We start from the raw sequence: 17,615 nt of genomic DNA on the forward strand, positions 1-17,615 counted from the left end.
GTGGCACTGCCTTCAGAGCTGGGCTCCTGGCCAGCAGCCGCCACTCTGTCCACCTAGCTCTGAAGGCAGCACAGAAGTAAGGGTGACAATATCATGAACCCCCTACAATAATTTTGCAATCCCCTTTGGGTCAGGACCCCCACAGTTACAACACAATGAAATTTCAGATTTAAAGATCTGAAATCATGGAATTTACAATTTTTCAAATCCTATGACCGTGCAATTGACCAAAATGGACCACGAATTTTGTAGGGCACTACTTACATAGGTTGCCACTAGGTAAACTTCATAACACCTATCCTACCACTGCTTATATTGAAGCTGACTTGCATGTCTTCCTCTATATGTAACTGAAGTACAGACTAAACCAGGGGTAGGCAACCTATGGCTGATTTTCAGTGACTCACGCTGCCCAGGTCCTGGCCACTGGTCTAGGGGGCTCTGCGTTTTAATTTAATGAATCTTAAACATACAACAATAGTTATATATTTTAGACTTCTAGAAAGAGACCTTCTAAAAATGTTAATGTATTATGGGCATGCGAAACATTAAATTAGTGAATAAAGGAAGACTCAGTGCAGCACGTCTGAAAGGTTGCCGACCCCTGGACTAAACAATGATAGTTGAGGAGCAAAGGTTGCTAATAGAAATCCTAAACTTCACGACTTGTACGTACTTAAATTCCACTCCTTGCTGGTCTTGGATGTTCTCTCTAGCTGTGACTCCTACCACATGGGGCTATTGGTCAGTTTGTGTATTAGACCAGTGGTTCTCAACCAGGGGTACATGTACCCCCTAGAATACCTCTGAACCCCCAGGGGTACATCAACTCATATAGATATTTACTTAGCTTTACAACAGCTTAAACAAAAAGCACTAACGGAAGCCAATACAAACTAAATTTTCATACACGCAAAATGAGAAAATAAGCATTTTTTCAGTAATGGTCTGCTGTGGCACTGCTGTATTTGTCTGTTTTTTGTAAGCATGTAGTTTGTCAGGTGAAACCTGGGGTACACAAGATAAATCAGACTCCTGAAAGGGGTTCAGTAGTCTGGAAAGATTGAGTACCATTGTATTAGACTGAGGTCACCAAGGGGCCACAGCTACCTGACTAGTTGCATGCAAATCCCACTGAAGTCCATAGGATATGCAATTGACAGGATGAGTAGGGCCAGAAAACTTATTCTTGTAAATGCAAAATGGCAAACTCTAGTCACAGATAAAACCTAGTCTGCTGCTATGGGCTTGTCTACATGTCCTGCAGTTCAGGCTACAGGAATGTGACCCTGCAAGTGTAGACTAAAAGATACCTAATTTGAATTAATATAGTCCTCGGAGCATGAACTAGAAGTTACCTAAGGTCCAAATGTAGCAATTACAGTGCAGCATGTAGATTGCAGTACTTGTTGGGACATCCCACATTCAGCCTCTGGCAGCTCAGTAACTGGCTAAGAGAAGAGATGGCGGTAGAGCATCCATGCTCTACCAAGTAGCACTTTGACCAAGAGCTCTTGGGTCACTGGTCCACTCCAGTAAAATGCCCCACCTGGAAGCATCAGTCACTAGGCAATTTCCCAGTCATCTGCTTACCTACAAAGCTGACTCTTCCTGAGCAAGTGTTCATAATTGGTACAATTCTTGGGGGGAGGGTAAAGTGACAGATATGGCAGTTTCCTGCAATATCCACAGGGAACCTATTTAATTAAGTTTTAAGTATCTTAGAGTCTGTATTAAAAATACAATCCCACAGTACAAACATTTGCATGTAACCTCTCTAGTGGGGAGATCTGACTAATCTAAATCCAGGGAAGTGTCATGGATTTACAAGGACTATTTGAACTGATACGCCAGACAAGAATTAACTTCTGGGACAAACCAAGTTGTGGGTTTCTCATGAAAACTCTAGAGGGAGGTGTATGCAAATGGGAAGTCTTTTGCTTAACTGGAGAGAGGCATTTTGTAGCATCACCCTGAGGAGAGGGGACCTTCTGTTTGATCACCTGTTACATGGAGACGAGCTCAGAGGCCAAAACAGTATAAAGCAGTGACTCATTGATGCGTGTGCTTATTCTGAGCAAACCGCTATTGTGACCACAGGAAAAAATAATTTGGGAAAGGACCGATCTGCCAGAGCCCTTGTTTCAGTTTGAGGTGATGTCTGGTAAACTGACTAGCAACTATAGAGGTTCTTTTTGTGGTCATCTCTCAGCTGTAGTAGTTTCAGTTTAAGGGGCTTGCTGAGAGTGCTGTGTGCTGACTAATAACTGTGGGCAATCACAGCGCTCTGTCTCCAGATGACTATAAACAAAGTAGGCTGGCTAGGGGGTGAAACTTGTGGGGAACTCAGGATAGGCAGGGAACTGTGCAGCCTGGAAACGATACCTTGATCAGGGGTGGGGGAGATGCCAGTTTCTCTCCAGCAGAAATGACTGCTTTGGAGCTAGGAGCCTAGACATAGTGCCCTTGCTGGACCATTGGAGAGCTGATACAGATGCAGTTGTCCTGAACTGTGATAAGTGTATTTCTGAGTTTTTTGATTTGATAAAGGAGCATCTCTTGGCAACCAGTGACATTTGGAGCTGCTAACTTGTGCAGTGATTTAAATGTATGAGGGCACATGCTGATTTTAAAAGTGAACAATACCAAACTCCTGAGACTCAATGATATGGAAAGTCACATTCAAGCTGCCTGGGCTAATAGGGCCAAACAACCTTAAGTCTCTTATTGTCACTTATTTCTTGACACATCTCTCTCAGCTTGCAAACAAGGACAAATGTGTTGGCCCTTGACCCTGGGACTAGGGAGCTTGCAAGTTGTCATTCAAGAGATGACTATACCAGGGTGGGGAAACAGCTAATGGGATACAAACATCTTCCAAGCTAGGGTGGGCAGACATCAGGCTTAGGGCTAGAGTGCTACCCCTCTGGGGGCTTCTCTCTATCTGTGGCCTGGGTTTGTCAAATGAACACTGCTCATTCCCTTCTGGCTTCTGGAATGTTTATTGCTGTTATTCAAAGCCATCTTGTTTATCCTTCCCTGCAACATTCCCTTCAGGCTCTTGCTGTATCTATGTTGCTCCTATTGCAGGAGCCAAAAATTAAGCTGACAATTCCTCTTGCTTTTACTTCAGGGCCCATGCTGCCCATGGTAACTTATTCAAATAACTGTGTGGGAAATGAGTAAGGATGCTGAAAGCTTGAAAAGTACTTTAACTAGGCTTCCATGTCTTGTGCTTGGCCAACTGGCTGAGTAAGGTGAACTTTCTCAATTTGTCACAGCCCCTAACGATGGATTAGACAGTCTGGGTCTCCAGCCTTGAAACATAAAGGGAAAATATAAAGCATCATTAGGCATATTCATAGTTACAAACAGCAGTTTAATCCTTTCTGAAACTTGTGCAAGTGTCTTCTGTGGTGCTGCTTGAACTTCTGCGCAGAACTAAGCGAGCCACTTGCGTTGGCATATCCCAGAATAAGCTGTCAACAAGTTGAACACAAAGCATCATGTTGTTGACTGCTAATAGAAATGCACATTAAAGCAAGATGATCATGCAATTGTACTTTAATGAAGTAACATCTAAAGCAGGGGTGAGCAAACTTTTTGACCCAAGGGCCACATCTGGAAATAGAAATTGTATGGCAGGCCATGAATACTCACAAAATTGGGGTTGGAGTGGAGGAGGGGGTGAGGGTTCTGGCTGGGGGTGTGGGCTCCATGGTGGGGCCAGAAACAGAGTTCAGGGTGTAGGAAGGTGCTCTGGGCTGGGACCAAGGGGTTCAGAGGGCAAGAGGGGGATCAGGGTTGGGGCGGGGGGTTAGGGCATGGGGAGAGGCTCCAGAGTGCAGGCTCTGGGCAGTGTTTACCTCAAGCAGCTCCCAGAAACAGAATGTCCCTTCTCTGGCTCCTACGCAGAGGCGCAGCCAGGTAGCTCTGCATGCTGCCCTGTCTGCAGGTACTGCTCCAGCAGCTCCCATTGGCTGTGGTTCCTGGCCAATGGGAGCTGCAGGGGCAGCGTGCAGAGCAGAGCCCTCTGGCTGCTCCTATGTGTAGGAACCAGAGTGGGACCATGCTGCCACTTCCAGTAACCGTGTAGAGCAGCCCCCTGACCCTGCTCCCTGGCTGGAGTGCTGGAGCCCCCAGACCCCGCTCTCTAGCAGAGCTCAAGGGCCAGATTAAAACAGCTTGTGGGCCAGATGTGGCCTGCGGGTTGTAGTTTGCCCACTCCTGATCTCAAGTGACAACTGTATAGAAATCTTAAACTGACTAGAAGATCTAGAAAGACTTGGCTTAGAAGGTTTAATCAATGGAACACAATTCTGCATATCCCCAGATATCCGACCATATGTTCTGGATAGTAGGTAAGGCAAAAGGAACATGCCCATTCTTCCTAGATGGGAACTGTAATTGTGTCAAGCTTTGGTGCTTGCTTGGCTCTAGCTGTGGTAACACTTTTCTACATGTATAATTTCCTCCCAAGCAAGAGGACATGTAACGTAAGCATTTTGTAATCTGTTTTTGAAGTCTGACTAGTGTTTTTTGGGACATCTTGGCCTGGGAATAGCCTTAGGGGCCTGGACATTCAAGTTTAACTCTTTTGGGGTTAATTATCATAGAATGGTACATAATCAGTCTCTGATCATTATGCAGTGATTACAAAAGGATACTTGCTCATCTTGCTGGTATTTGTATTACAAATTGAGACTGGAACTGGTCAAGGTGGCAAAATAGACATGAGCTAAACTGTCATGATGTTAAAAAGTAACAGTAAGTTTTTTTTTCAAAACCTGTGCTGGACACTTCCACTACAGTTGGCTGGAGAGTTTAAAAACTAATTTGCATGTTTTCTGGAACTTGCCGTTTGATCAGTTCTATTAAACTCTTCCTCATTCACAAACAGAAGACTAAGCTAATCAGTATGGCTTAATATAAGCTGGATAATTTTGTATATTTAAAGACCAATCAACCATGTTGGAAACCAAAGTGGAGATGATTGGCGAATGTTCTTAAAGGGATAGAAACTGGCACAAAAGGTAGTTCTTGGAATGAAACCTCTCACTGATGCCCTGTCAAGCTTTAACAGCCATGTTTTCCTATTTTATTTCTTACCGCCTTCCTGTAAAAGACCCACAAATGGGGCCAACTGTCAAATGCACAAGTAAAATTGGAAATTGTCATCTCCAACAGGGATTTGGAGCAATCAAATTTTTGAATTGCTCCGCTCCAAAACCCTGATCTCCAAAGGCACCTTAATGCAACAACAGTTAAGGCTACAATTCTTTCATGGAGGTTGCGGAAGTCATGGAATCCGTGACTTCAGCGCATGGTGGCAGGCCCCTTCTCTCCCCCCCCCCCCCAAAGTTGCATAGCTGCTGGGTTCAATGTGGGGATCCTGTAGCTGAGCTCCCTATTTTTGTTCCAAATATTTTTAGTAAGTCAGACTAAATATTCACATGCTTCCATGACTTTTTCTTTATTGCCAGTGACCTGTCTAACTTTTTTACTAAGAATATTCATGACAAAAATCATAGCCTTAACAGGATCTAGTACTTGTGCCAAATATGCCCCCACCTGATAACTTGCTAATGTAGTTTTCATGCTGTTCATAGCATCTGAATGTTATGTGGCTTTGCTTGGGTTAGGGGACTCTGTAGTAGACTGCTTTCTTCTATAACAATAAGTTACCACTGCATAGAAGTGGTCAAGTGAGCAAATGGAGTTGATATCCTCTTTAATCTGGTCCAAGTTGCAAGAGGGAGATTAGTCCTGTTCATATCAGGCCCTTTTTTCCAGATCAGTGTCTCTTGAATTCTTCTCAGTTGTCTTGTCTGTTAGATCTATATATCTATAGACAGCAGTTGGCCCCAAAACAAGACTTCAGAAACTGTATTCTTTAAATTGCCTTTTGTTTTTGTCAGGGACTGTTGCTGAGGCACACCCAAGGAAATGGTGAGGATCAAGCACTACAGGAAGCTGATTCAGGCCACTACTCTATTGTTGCTTGCTGCAGTCAGTGATCCCTCTTAAACTCTGTGTAGATTTGCAGTTGTGCCATAACTGCAAAGTAGAAGCTTTTTAGTTATGTGCTTCAACTTGGTGAAGCCACACCTTGTCATAACGGAGCAGTATTTCATACATATAGCAACTTGTTTAGTGTGAATTGATCTGACTGGTTCACCTGCCTGGTAATGCTGGATGGGTATTTCTGACTCAAACATAAATCATTGCTATACTTTTTTTTTTTTTTTTTTGTCGTCGTCCTAACTAGAACATAAGTCATTGCTTTGCCTGTTCACGAATCAAGGGTAACACTAAAATGCCAATGGCTAGTACAAATTGACACTGAAGCACTGAAACTTCTGGCTTATTGATGTTATAGCTAGGTTCCCAGTTATCCCAAATTAATTCACACCCTGAAATGGTAGGATCTTGGTCTGATATGTGAATGCTCCATATATGGGTAATAAAGAGCAGCAGTGCAAAATACAAAATGAGGAAGCCTGATAGAATAGGGGTTTACAAAATAGGAAGCAGATGGTTATATTGCAAAGATACTCTGCCCATTTCCTAAACTCAGTACCTTCTAGCTTCCAGTCCTCGATATGAGCTTCCTAGCAGGCATTTCCTTGAAGCCATAAGTACGACACTTCTGGTCATAGCAAATCCTACTTCGGGGCAGGTGTTCTCTGATAGGCTACAAGTCCTCCCTCTCATGAATATTTCATACTTAAGTGAAACTAGGGTAAAGAACTTGGCTGAATATATGATCAGTATAAAGGACTGGCTGTTTAACTGGTGCTAGACTACAAAACCACTTGCGTTGTGTGAACTTTCTCTTGGAACTTCTAATCTTCTGTGGGAGCTTAAACAGCCTGCAGTCTGGTTTTATTAACCGGTACTTCAGACCAAAGTAGACACATCTTCTACAAGTATCTAAATATATTAAACAGTTTGAACCTGGCTTCCAAAAACAGTCTGACAAAACTAGCCTCCAAGAATGTGAGTGGTATACAAATTGGGCTATTATAGTTCAGTTCTGTACAGAACATACTGTTGTGAAACTAAGTATTTATATACCTCTGCTGTACATTAATTTACAGCTAACATTCTTGTATTGTAATTGCATACACTGAGCTATAATCTTTTAAACTTGGCTGTCATTTTAAACTATATTTTGGTAATAGGCTAAAAGGAGCCAAAATTAAAGCTCTTTACACTGGTGTCAGGTTACTACTGCAGTGTTGTGTAATTCCTGTGCTTGCTTGATAGTGATTAAAATAGTGTATATGGTGAGCTTTCCTTTATCAATTTAATAATGCTTAATCAGATTTCTTTTGTCTTGCAGATAGCAAAGCAATTGTTGATGGGAACTTAAAACTGATCCTTGGCCTAGTATGGACCCTTATCCTCCATTATTCCATCTCCATGCCAGTATGGGAGGATGAAGGAGATGATGATGCCAAGAAACAGACCCCTAAGCAGAGACTCTTGGGATGGATTCAGAACAAAATTCCTTACTTGCCAATCACAAACTTCAATCAAAACTGGCAGGATGGCAAAGCATTGGGTGCCCTAGTTGATAGCTGTGCGCCAGGTAAGTGTTCTCTTTTGTAGATCAGGGTCTTTCCTCCCTCTTTTATTCCTTGTGGCAGCATTGAGCTAATATTCTAAATTTAGTAATAAGATTAGATATCTAACAGGCTGTTTTATAAAAGTGCTACAAAACAGTATTTGTGGAAGCAAGCTGTAAATGACTTGGGTCAAGGTCCGCATAAAGATGAAAATATAGTTTGGTTTACTATAGTTGCCACTACAGTTGTCTGTTCTAACCTACTAGATCAACACCAGGGATGAAGGAGCAAACATAGGCTCCCAAACTGAAAAGAACTTGTTGTTTTGGCCAAACATGGGAACATCTTTCAGCTTCAGATTGTAGCAGGAGGTTCTGTATTAAGGCTTTTCAAACACTTTTATACTGGGAGCAGAATGTAGGAGTTGAGGAAATTGTACACCTGCAAAACTCTAAATTTTCACCTTTGTCTATTTCTTTACTAGAGCAAGAATAACATGACCGGGGGATGGGGGGGAGCAACACAAGTACCTTTTTTTGCTGTGAAATGATGGCGTTGTAAGCATAATTACTTGAGCTAATTTAGTGCAATTCTGGCTATGCACTATTAGGCGAAAGTATCTTCACAGTATAGATTGTCAGTGCTGCACAAGATTCCACTGAGCATCAGGACTCAAGTGTCCTTAAATAGCTTTTGAACTTAAAGCACAATAAGATACCTCATTCCTCAGGCTAAATCTAAAACCTCCCAATCAGATGGCTCTCTAAGCAATCTAAACTTGCATCTTGGTGAGCTGAGTGGGAGAGTCTTTCCTGACTGGCCTCTTGGATCGTAGGCTAGTTTGGAAGTACATGGTGTCACTGAAAACTGCACTATATATCCTGCAGTGCACACACTTGGCAGTCAGTAAGTAAGTGACACACATCCTACTTCATGCCACCTTCCTTGGAAGTATGGTGGCTGCAACCAATAAAAGTGTAGTTCTAGAACTCTGAGGAAGCCAGCCTTCTAATCTGAAAGCAAAACACTCACTATGGTGAGACTTCCTATTTAGATCTCCTTCCATGAGAGCCAGTTGCTTTCTGGACTAAAAGCGGTCATATGCATAGATTTGGGAAAGTTTATTACCCAGAATAAGCAGTGTTGCATGTGACTGTCTCCATTTTAAAAAACCTTCTCTAGCAAATAAACTGTCAATGTGAAAGTTCTGAATGCGTAACTTGCTTATTCTTAGGTCTCTGCCCCGACTGGGAGACCTGGGACCCTAAGAAACCAGTTGACAATGCTCGTGAAGCCATGCAGCAAGCTGATGACTGGCTGGGTGTGCCACAGGTAAGGCAGACTGAAAGCAAAAATGCCTGGAGCAGAGAGGACTTTGTCTGTCTGAATACTAAAAGCATGAACTGAGTGCTGTTCTGACTAACTCAGTTCTGACAGCCAAGTCCTGTTAAATTTGTGAACTTCGCTTCAATAGTAGCCCTCCAGAAGTCTAGGGTGTGGAGCTAGATATCTGCAGTATGTCTTCAGACTTTGAATCCCTGTTTTGACTCTAAGGGCTTGTCTACACTTAAAGCAGCTGCATGGCGCAGCTGTAGCGCTTAGTGCAGAAGCTACCTATGCTGATGGGAGTGCTTCTCTTGTTGGCATATGGACTCTACTTCCCAGAAGCCCTCCTGTCAACATCATGCAGTCTACGCTGGGGGTTTGGCTGATAACTGCAGCAGGTGTGTGTGTGTGTGTGTGTGTGTGTGTGTGTGTGTGTGTGTGTGTGTTAAATGGACATGAGTTTGTAGTGTAGACCAGGGCCTACATGCTAGCGCTATGGAGGAGAGGAAACTCGTGGTGCACCAACTAATGGCATTCAAGGGGAAATAAATGCTTCAAGGCCAGGATGACTTTCCTGCTCTAACCTTGAGACTTATTTTTATTTCTGGTTATTTGCCCACTTTCAGCTTTTCTGTTGGATGTGAGAACAGTTGAAGTGACTTGGGCCCTTAAAATTGCTCAGAGCAATCAATTACTCTGACTTAAAGTAGACTTGACTTCAACAGCAGTGCACACCTAGAACTAACTTTTGTTCTAAAGATATGGCTGGGTATTGGAACACATCGTTCTTTTTTTGGGTGAGGGGGGAACTTGCTTCATTCTTCTTTACTAAGTGTACTTGCTTGAACAGGGTCCTTGGGGTTAACCTGTTCAATCTGCCACCTGAAGTCTTAAGTGCTTTTATAAGAAAGTAGCTTTCTTTTGCAATGATGATCTCACTTGAACAGGAGCCCATGGATCTTCAAACCAGATTTTCATGCTAATAGTATAACAAGCAAAATATGTTAAATCTCTAAAGCTCTCTGAGCAGTGACTATGCTCATGGCATTAGAACAAGCTGATGGACATGACTGCATCACTGCTGTCAGTGTGAATTTGTTTCACTTTTTCAGCTATTCATCTACCATCTCCTTCACTGAAGGAATAGCCCTAGGTTGCTTTCCCAGGAGGGTAACTCTAATGGTCTCTGGTTTGAAAGTAATGCACTTCTTTTGATTTCTTTAGTTATTGAAGCTAACAGATAGTGGTGGTCTCCATCTTTGTTTCCCTAAAACTACATCAGTAGACTATATAGCTTTACAAACTTCCTCTAATGCAGACTTCTTTGCTACTAACTCAACCCATGATACTGCATTAAATACTTTCAAACTGAATTTTTTATTGTAAATCCTTCCAGTTAACTCCAGGAAACTCCTATGTAAGGGGAGCTATTGGAATGCATAGAATTCCCATGTACCTGAATTGTACTGCTCTTGGGAGTCTAATGTTGATTAAATGTATCAAACACTGTAACCTGCATATCTTCCAGGTGATTACTCCTGAAGAAATTATTCACCCTAGTGTGGATGAACACTCCGTAATGACTTACCTGTCACAGTTTCCCAAAGCCAAGCTTAAGCCAGGAGCTCCTCTAAAACCCAAGCTGAATCCAAAGAAAGCAAGAGCCTATGGCAGAGGTAAGGAATAACACTTGCCAATGCAGGGTATTTACTTGATGTAGGTTGACTTTTCGAAAAACAAGTTGCTGCTTGGTTGTGTTGTCCACAGTAGGCCTGGAGTACAAGCTGGATTCATGTACTTCTCGTGTGGTGCTTAGGCTGAGAAATATGTGGAGACCGCCCCAAAAGCACTCCTACTTCTAAAATGCAAATCCCCCCCCCCTACCAAAAAAAACACCTCACACCCCAACAACAAAACCTGAGCATGTTTGACACCTTGCAGTTGTGTAACACCTCACCACTGGAAAAAGTGGGATGACGGGTCCTGTAAGTTTTGTTAAAAGGTTTCCTTGTCAATGTCTGAAACAATACTCAGACATAATATGCAAACAGGAGGTGCATACTTATCATATAGCATGCACTCTTAAAAAGCCCAGAAACCGAAGTGTGGCCGAGAAGTAAGTAAAAGATTAATGAATGTATGCAGAGCTTCCTGCCCTAGAAGACTAGCTGCCTTTTGGGGGGCGGGGGGAAAGTCAATACATATGATACTAGAACAGTCCTAGTGAAACTTATTGAAGAGGAATAACTTGGAATCTCAGTAATATTAGGTTCACAGTTGCCCCCCAGAATGGCAAAACTACTCACCGGGAATCAACAATGCAAGGTTTCCATTGCAGCCCATGCACTGTCTTGTTAATTTAGTTCAGTGCAAGCATGGACAGTGTTAAGTGGTGAGACAAGCCATAAGGGGTTTCTGGCAAAGGAGATACCCTCATCCAACAGAGCACAACTGGCTGGTAACCATCTTGGTCCAAATCTTAAACGTCATCCTGGGAGGTGTGGCTTTGAAAACCAGTCCAACAGGAGGTTGACAGTCTACCTAATGTTGAATACTAGGAAAATCTCTTGCTGGCATGTCCATTCATGGCAAATATGTACATATACAGCTGTTCCAGCTTTCCATGTATGCTATGCTATGAGATGTTACCATATTGTATTCCAAGCTAACAAACCTTTCTTTACTGCAAGGACAACTATGTTCTCAATTGCCACAAGAGGACGTGGTTACAGTTTTGTATAGAACTGTACTGACTCCCTAAAGAGTGTTTATAGTAACCTTTATCATGGGCAAAAAAAGGCCCTTTAGGGGCAGCATGATCTGGAGGGCTAACAGGATTGAGAAGTGGTAAGTTCTGACTTCAGCTCTGCCTTCAAGAAAGTAGCTTTCTCGTTGCCTTGCTTTCCCTGCCCATGGGAAGGGGAAACCACCTTCTGAGGTGTGCCTCAATGCTTGTACAGTGCCTGAACACTAATTGCTTATGTGCAAAACTTGCATTGGTCAAGAAATGCATCAGTCATCTAAACACCTAATGTGTGATCAGGAATATATCCTCGTATTACTGTTGCATTTCTCTGGAGATGAATAGATTTGGAAATTCTGCTGTTCACAGCTACTTTTTGGGTAAAGCTACCAGACGCTGCATTTTCTACTAACTGTACAAATGGCTGTGGAGAAACACTTTTCTTAATAAAACTAGAGGCACTGTCTCAAGAGAAGCAATTTCTTGGACGTGATATGATGTATATGCTTGGACTAGCAAAGAGCTAGCAACTTTGGGAACTCCTCCACCCACTCAGTCAACAGCATGACAGGTGTAATAGCTCAAGGCTAAGTGTAAAAAAGATCAAGTAACTAAGTTGCAGTAAATGCATGCTGTGACAAGTTTTGTGCGAAGATAAGTACAGAGCCTTTTCAAATCCTTACAGTAGCAGCAGAAGGATTTGGCCTACTGAGGGTCCCATAAGGTAGCGTGCTTGTTCTGAGCTGAAATTGTGATGAACGGGTAACCTCAAGGAATCCCCCTTGGGTAGGGGGGTTGAATGGACTTACTCTGCTAGAATCCATATTAGGATTGGGCTTCTTGATAAGCTTATTGGCATGCATGAGATGTAGATTTTCATTGTTAAATGTTTCTCTAATGCTTTGTACCTTCTAAGAATAAGATAGGCTTGCCTAGACCTGTGGCAATTACCTGACAAGTAGGTTCCTTGGGCACCCTGTCTGTGCTGGTGTAAAGGCTGGGAACTGTGCAGTCTGGGAATACCTGGGTCAGAAGGGGGAGAGATGCAGGTCTTCATCCAAGAGGCAACAGCTGAGGAGCTGGAGGCCTCAGTGGCTATCCTTGCTGGAGCAATAAGGGGAAAGACCCAGTGTAGCTACCCTGAGCTGTGACGCCAGTTGTCTAATGCCACTGGTCTTTTGGTAAACAAGCAGGCCTGGAAAACTGTTGGGGAACTGAATGTCTCACTACTTGGGCTGTATCAGAACTTGTATTAGGTGGCTTGTGTGATTGTCATAAACAACCTCTTATTTAGTTTTGAAACAACCAGCTAAATGTGCCCTTTTGTGTTCTATCCCCCTTAACAGGAGTTGAGCCTCATGGAAACATGGTGAAGCAACCTGCCATCTTTACAGTAGATACTATCAGCGCTGGGCAGGGAGATGTAATGGTCTTCATAGAAGATCCAGCAGGGAACAGAGAAGAGGTCTGTATGCTAAACATGTTTAGCATGAAAATTGGTAGGGAAAATCTCTAGTTTAAATGATTACTACCTACTGTACCTCAGTGTAGTAAACTGTATTTAATGCACAATACTTAAGGTGTTTCTCTGATCTTAAATAGAATATATGAAGAAGTTAAGTCAAAATGACAACTGACTACAGTTTGCTAAGAATTAGTGTACATGGTTCTTAAAAGTAATAGAAAACGTTATCCTTCAATTACAACTGATCAGGTGGGACATGAGCATGTTTTATATTTGTCAAGTTGTCCTTCAGTTCCTCTTTCTATTAAGCAGTTTTGCTTTTTTAGCATGAATATTGAAAACTATATTCACATGCTGAACTGAAGTGCTAGTCAAGACCCTGACATTGCCAGGGAGATAGTGTTCCTGGAAAGCTTTGCTAGGCTCTCACACAAATCATGAACAAGCCAGCTAGCAAAAGGTGTTCCTTAGCTAGGATCCAGTGGCACAATTACTGTGTGCAATGTGACACTGGAAGCAACTCTGAAATCTTTCCATAGCCTGTTTTCCCTAAGCAATATCTTAGTAGTGAAGAAAACCTCTTAAAATGGTCTCCTGATCATTGTACCTACCAGACTCAAAGTCCTGTCTTCAAGCCCTTCTCCTAATTATAAATCACTCTTCCAATTGGGGAACAATCAATTGACTTGACCAGTTACGACCAACACAGCCCAAATGTTGAATCACTAGAAGTAAATTCTTTCAGTGAACTGTACTTGATCATCATTGAAAAAATCAAATGACAGTACATTCAGTTACCAAATAAAACTAAATCATGATTGCCCTGCTCATTCTGCAAGAGCAATGGCTAAAGTTGTAGAATATCTGCTGCTAATTACTTAGTACTTGATACATTAGAACAATCTTGTGAGTACAACAAATGCTGGTTCAGTTAGTGGAAACTCCTATAATGTGATAAAGGTTGGTTAGTTTAATGAAACGAGCATTTAAATTAAGACATTCCAGACAAGTAAAATTATACACTGCAGTTGATATAGTTAACAATGTTGGTCAGCCTCCAGTTTAGTTGTTGGTAGCAAAGGAACAGAATAGGTCACCAGGTTTATTTTAACTTGGTTCATGTATTTCTAGACATGTCAGTGGCTTTTGCACAAATATTGGGGAACAGATAGCTAGCAAGTGTACTTGCTGCCATGGCAACTGTATCGAACATTGATTATCTCTTTAGGACCCATGGCATTTTTCTATTTTGACTAGCTTCAGCATCAAATTCTACCAACTAAAGATTTAATGTCATGTGTGAAAAGTCCTAATTTAGTAGATAGTCAAGTGTAGACTCAATGTTTCTGGGACAAATGCTTTTTCTTCCTTTCTAGGCAAAAGTGACACCTGACAATGAGAAGAACAAAACCTACTCTGTGCAGTATGTGCCAAAAGTTACTGGACCTCACAAGGTGAGTGAGCGAGAAGATTTTGGGTGTTCAGGATGCTCAATATGCTTAAGTTAATATTGCACTATAAATGGGCATCTTAAACTTTGATTACTGGTGATATCTACCCAGAAACCCTGGTGTAAATAATCTGTTTCCATTTTCTGTTCAAGTCTCCACAGTCTGGGGCTAATGGACTCTTCTCTCCCTTCCCCTAAGGGATGAACCCACCCACCTTTTTCTCCAACTTGTGTGAGAGAATATGGTCTTGTGGTCAGTACTCCTATTTAATGTGATGTGCAAGGATAACAGGACCTGCTGCTGGTGATCAAAAGGATAGTCCGTTCTCTCCGAAGGGGATGGGGAAAGTACTCACTCTATGCCACTGGGCTCATCCTCTGCTGTTTTCTCCACACTGGTGTCAGCAAAGACTTCTCCAGAGCATGAGCAGAGCCTTTTGGTCTCCATGAGCTTTTAGTACCAGGAGTAGGGCCTGTGAGTCACCCTGACTTGGGGCCCACCAGGATGGTAACTACAGTGGGACCATTGACCACTCCCAGGAAGAGGCTGGCAAGAATGAATTGGAGGGGTGGGCTCCATTCAGCTCCTCCTGCCTCCTCAGTGCTGCAGTTATCTCAAGTTTTGTTCCACTCTAAGCCACATGGTTGAAAGGGCTTCATTACAATACGTAGCATTCTCCAGTATCCTCTACTTCCCAAGCTCAAGCATTAGAAAAAACTAGCAGCCTTCTAGGGTTGTAGTTGTAAAATGCTGGTCCTGGGCTCCTGGAATCTTTCTTTATGCAGATAACTTTGGGGGGGGGGGGGGCGCAAAGTAAATGCAGTAGAGTTGTTAGGCCAGTCATTTGCCCTGTCCCAGTTAGATCTGGTGGGGAAACAATGATGAAGCCAAACCCCTGGATCAGTCTCGTCTTCACACCTGCCCCAAGCTTGGAAAACTTCCTTTCAAAACTCCCCTAGTTGTACAGCTGTTTACACTTTAACCTCCTATATTGTAGATTGCTAGCTTAATGGTTCTACCAGGCAAGGTATGAAAGCTGACCCTGCAGAGGGTCTCTGTATTTATCTTCTTCAGTTGCTCCAGCTCTGCAGTCTGCACCCTCAGCTGGCTCTCCTTTTGATCTTCAGCAAGTCCTCATCCTGTTTACTATCTGGAGTGCCTGGATTACACAGATGCCTGCAAGTTCTTCAGAATGATCTAGACCTGGAAAATCTCTGATAGTTCTAAACTTTGTTCCAGACCCTGTAACCCTGCCCTATGTCAAATCTTGTTCTAGTCACCATTCTGACTGGCAACCAACTAGGGCTAGTTCCAGAGCCAATGATAAGAGTTCAGTCTTCAAACTATCATTTTTCTCTGGATATACTGGGAGTGAAGCATGTAGGAGGGGCGGTGAGAAGCAAACATCTCTACCTTAGTTGCCTTGAGTCATGTTGCTATCAACACAGATAGCAGAGGGTCACTAGTCTCCTATAACACTTCATTCTAACTGGGAGTATCCATGGCGGAAGAAGTCATGGACTTTATGTAGCTTAGATTCATCAGGCAGACATGGCACTTTAGGCGTATTTTCCAGGCACACTTGATGAAGTGGCCCTTGGATTTTGTCTTTAGATCTGTATTCAGCTCAGTGGTCCAAGATGTGTACTTAATCCTCATAACTAGCTGTTGTCCTTGGTGGACAAACTGATTGCTAGTTTGAGTCCATTAATTCTGGTCCAGGGAAGACCAAGATGCATTTCTGTAGTGCAAGAAATAAGCAGAAACTAGGAAAATGGTGGTGCATGCTCACTGTCCAAATAAATGGCTTCTCCAAAGGGTGCCACATTCTGGCCTAATGAGTCTAAATGATGGAGCACAAAACTTCACAATGGGCATGCTTTCAGTTTAGCTGATCAAACCTCCTTCCCTCCAAATCTTGGAAATAATGACCTTGTTCACTCCTTATACCCTTCCCTTCCCCCCCACCCCCAGTCTTATCTTTTGAGATTGTAAACTCTCAGGACAGAACGGTCTACAACTGTCTGTACAGAGCCAAATACAATGGGGCCCCATCCTGTCCTTGTGCACTCGCATGATAAACATGATCATTGCAAGTAGCAGTTGGGCCTCCAGCAGTGGAATACTGTTATCTTATGGGGACATTAAGACTTAAACCTAACTGAGGGCCAGTATTTCCCATGTCTTTCTAGGAGTGCAGTAAGCAGCTAGGGTACCTCCAGTTCACACAGAAAGTGAGGGGGTTAACATTAAAGTTTTCTCACAGGACCTCTTAACCCTTAAAACTTGATCTTGTGACTCAAGTAGTAATTTCTGCCAGGCCCCTAACATAATTGCAAGGTGGCCTCTTCATTCTAATTCTACTACCACAATGCTAATGTCTGTGTGGGTGGATTTTTTTTTTAAGGTTACAGTTTTATTTGCTGGACAGCATATTTCCAAGAGTCCATTTGACGTAAATGTTGACAAAGCCCAGGGCGATGCTAGCAAAGTAACAGCAAAAGGACCAGGCTTGGAGGCAACCGGAAACATTGCCAATAAACCTACCTATTTTGAAATTTACACAGCAGGTAAGCATGCTTAAATGAGTGCTACAAATCTCTAGTATAGCAGTTACACAATTATATACCCTACAGTAGCTCTTGCAGCTTGACTTGTTTTCAGGAGTACTAACCTGTCTTCCCTCCACTACTTGCTAAAATGGGGCTATGATATATCTGCCTCCTAGAAAAACTGAAGATTAACTGTAAATAGAAACACTCCAAATGTTAACCATATTCAGTATCTAACTTCAGCAAAAGAATCCATCCAGTTACTATTTGAGTTCTGTCTTAAGTGATGAACCAGAGTCTGTCTAATAAAATGACTAGTGAGCTTGTAAGTTACCATTTCTTCATAGACCATTTACTTCACAGCATTTTGTGGCCATAATACTATATTCCACAGGAATGTGTGTTTAAGGTATTGCAAATGGTGATGCAGAACTTCACTGTAAAACAAAATGGGGCAATTACTTCAAGTATTTAAACACTTTAACCTAGTGTTTAATGTATTAGACT

General features: G+C 42.5%; 1 protein-coding gene across 5 annotated transcripts in view; it reads left to right on the top strand.

Annotated features, from left to right (window-relative positions):
- FLNB (filamin B) overlaps nt 1–17,615 on the top strand; it is a 107,920-nt gene that overhangs the window by 32,867 nt on the left and 57,438 nt on the right. For all 5 annotated transcript variants that reach the window (XM_065408016.1, XM_065408019.1, XM_065408017.1 and 2 more), the window contains exons 2-7: nt 7,346–7,594; nt 8,806–8,903; nt 10,426–10,573; nt 12,987–13,105; nt 14,482–14,559; nt 16,964–17,126. In XM_065408016.1, coding sequence (XP_065264088.1) covers nt 7,346–7,594; nt 8,806–8,903; nt 10,426–10,573; nt 12,987–13,105; nt 14,482–14,559; nt 16,964–17,126 — 855 coding nt within the window. The remainder of the gene's footprint in view (nt 1–7,345; nt 7,595–8,805; nt 8,904–10,425; nt 10,574–12,986; nt 13,106–14,481; nt 14,560–16,963; nt 17,127–17,615) is intronic.

The sequence above is a fragment of the Emys orbicularis genome, chromosome 7, assembly GCF_028017835.1.
Source record: "Emys orbicularis isolate rEmyOrb1 chromosome 7, rEmyOrb1.hap1, whole genome shotgun sequence".
Classification (NCBI taxonomy): Eukaryota; Metazoa; Chordata; order Testudines; family Emydidae; genus Emys; species Emys orbicularis.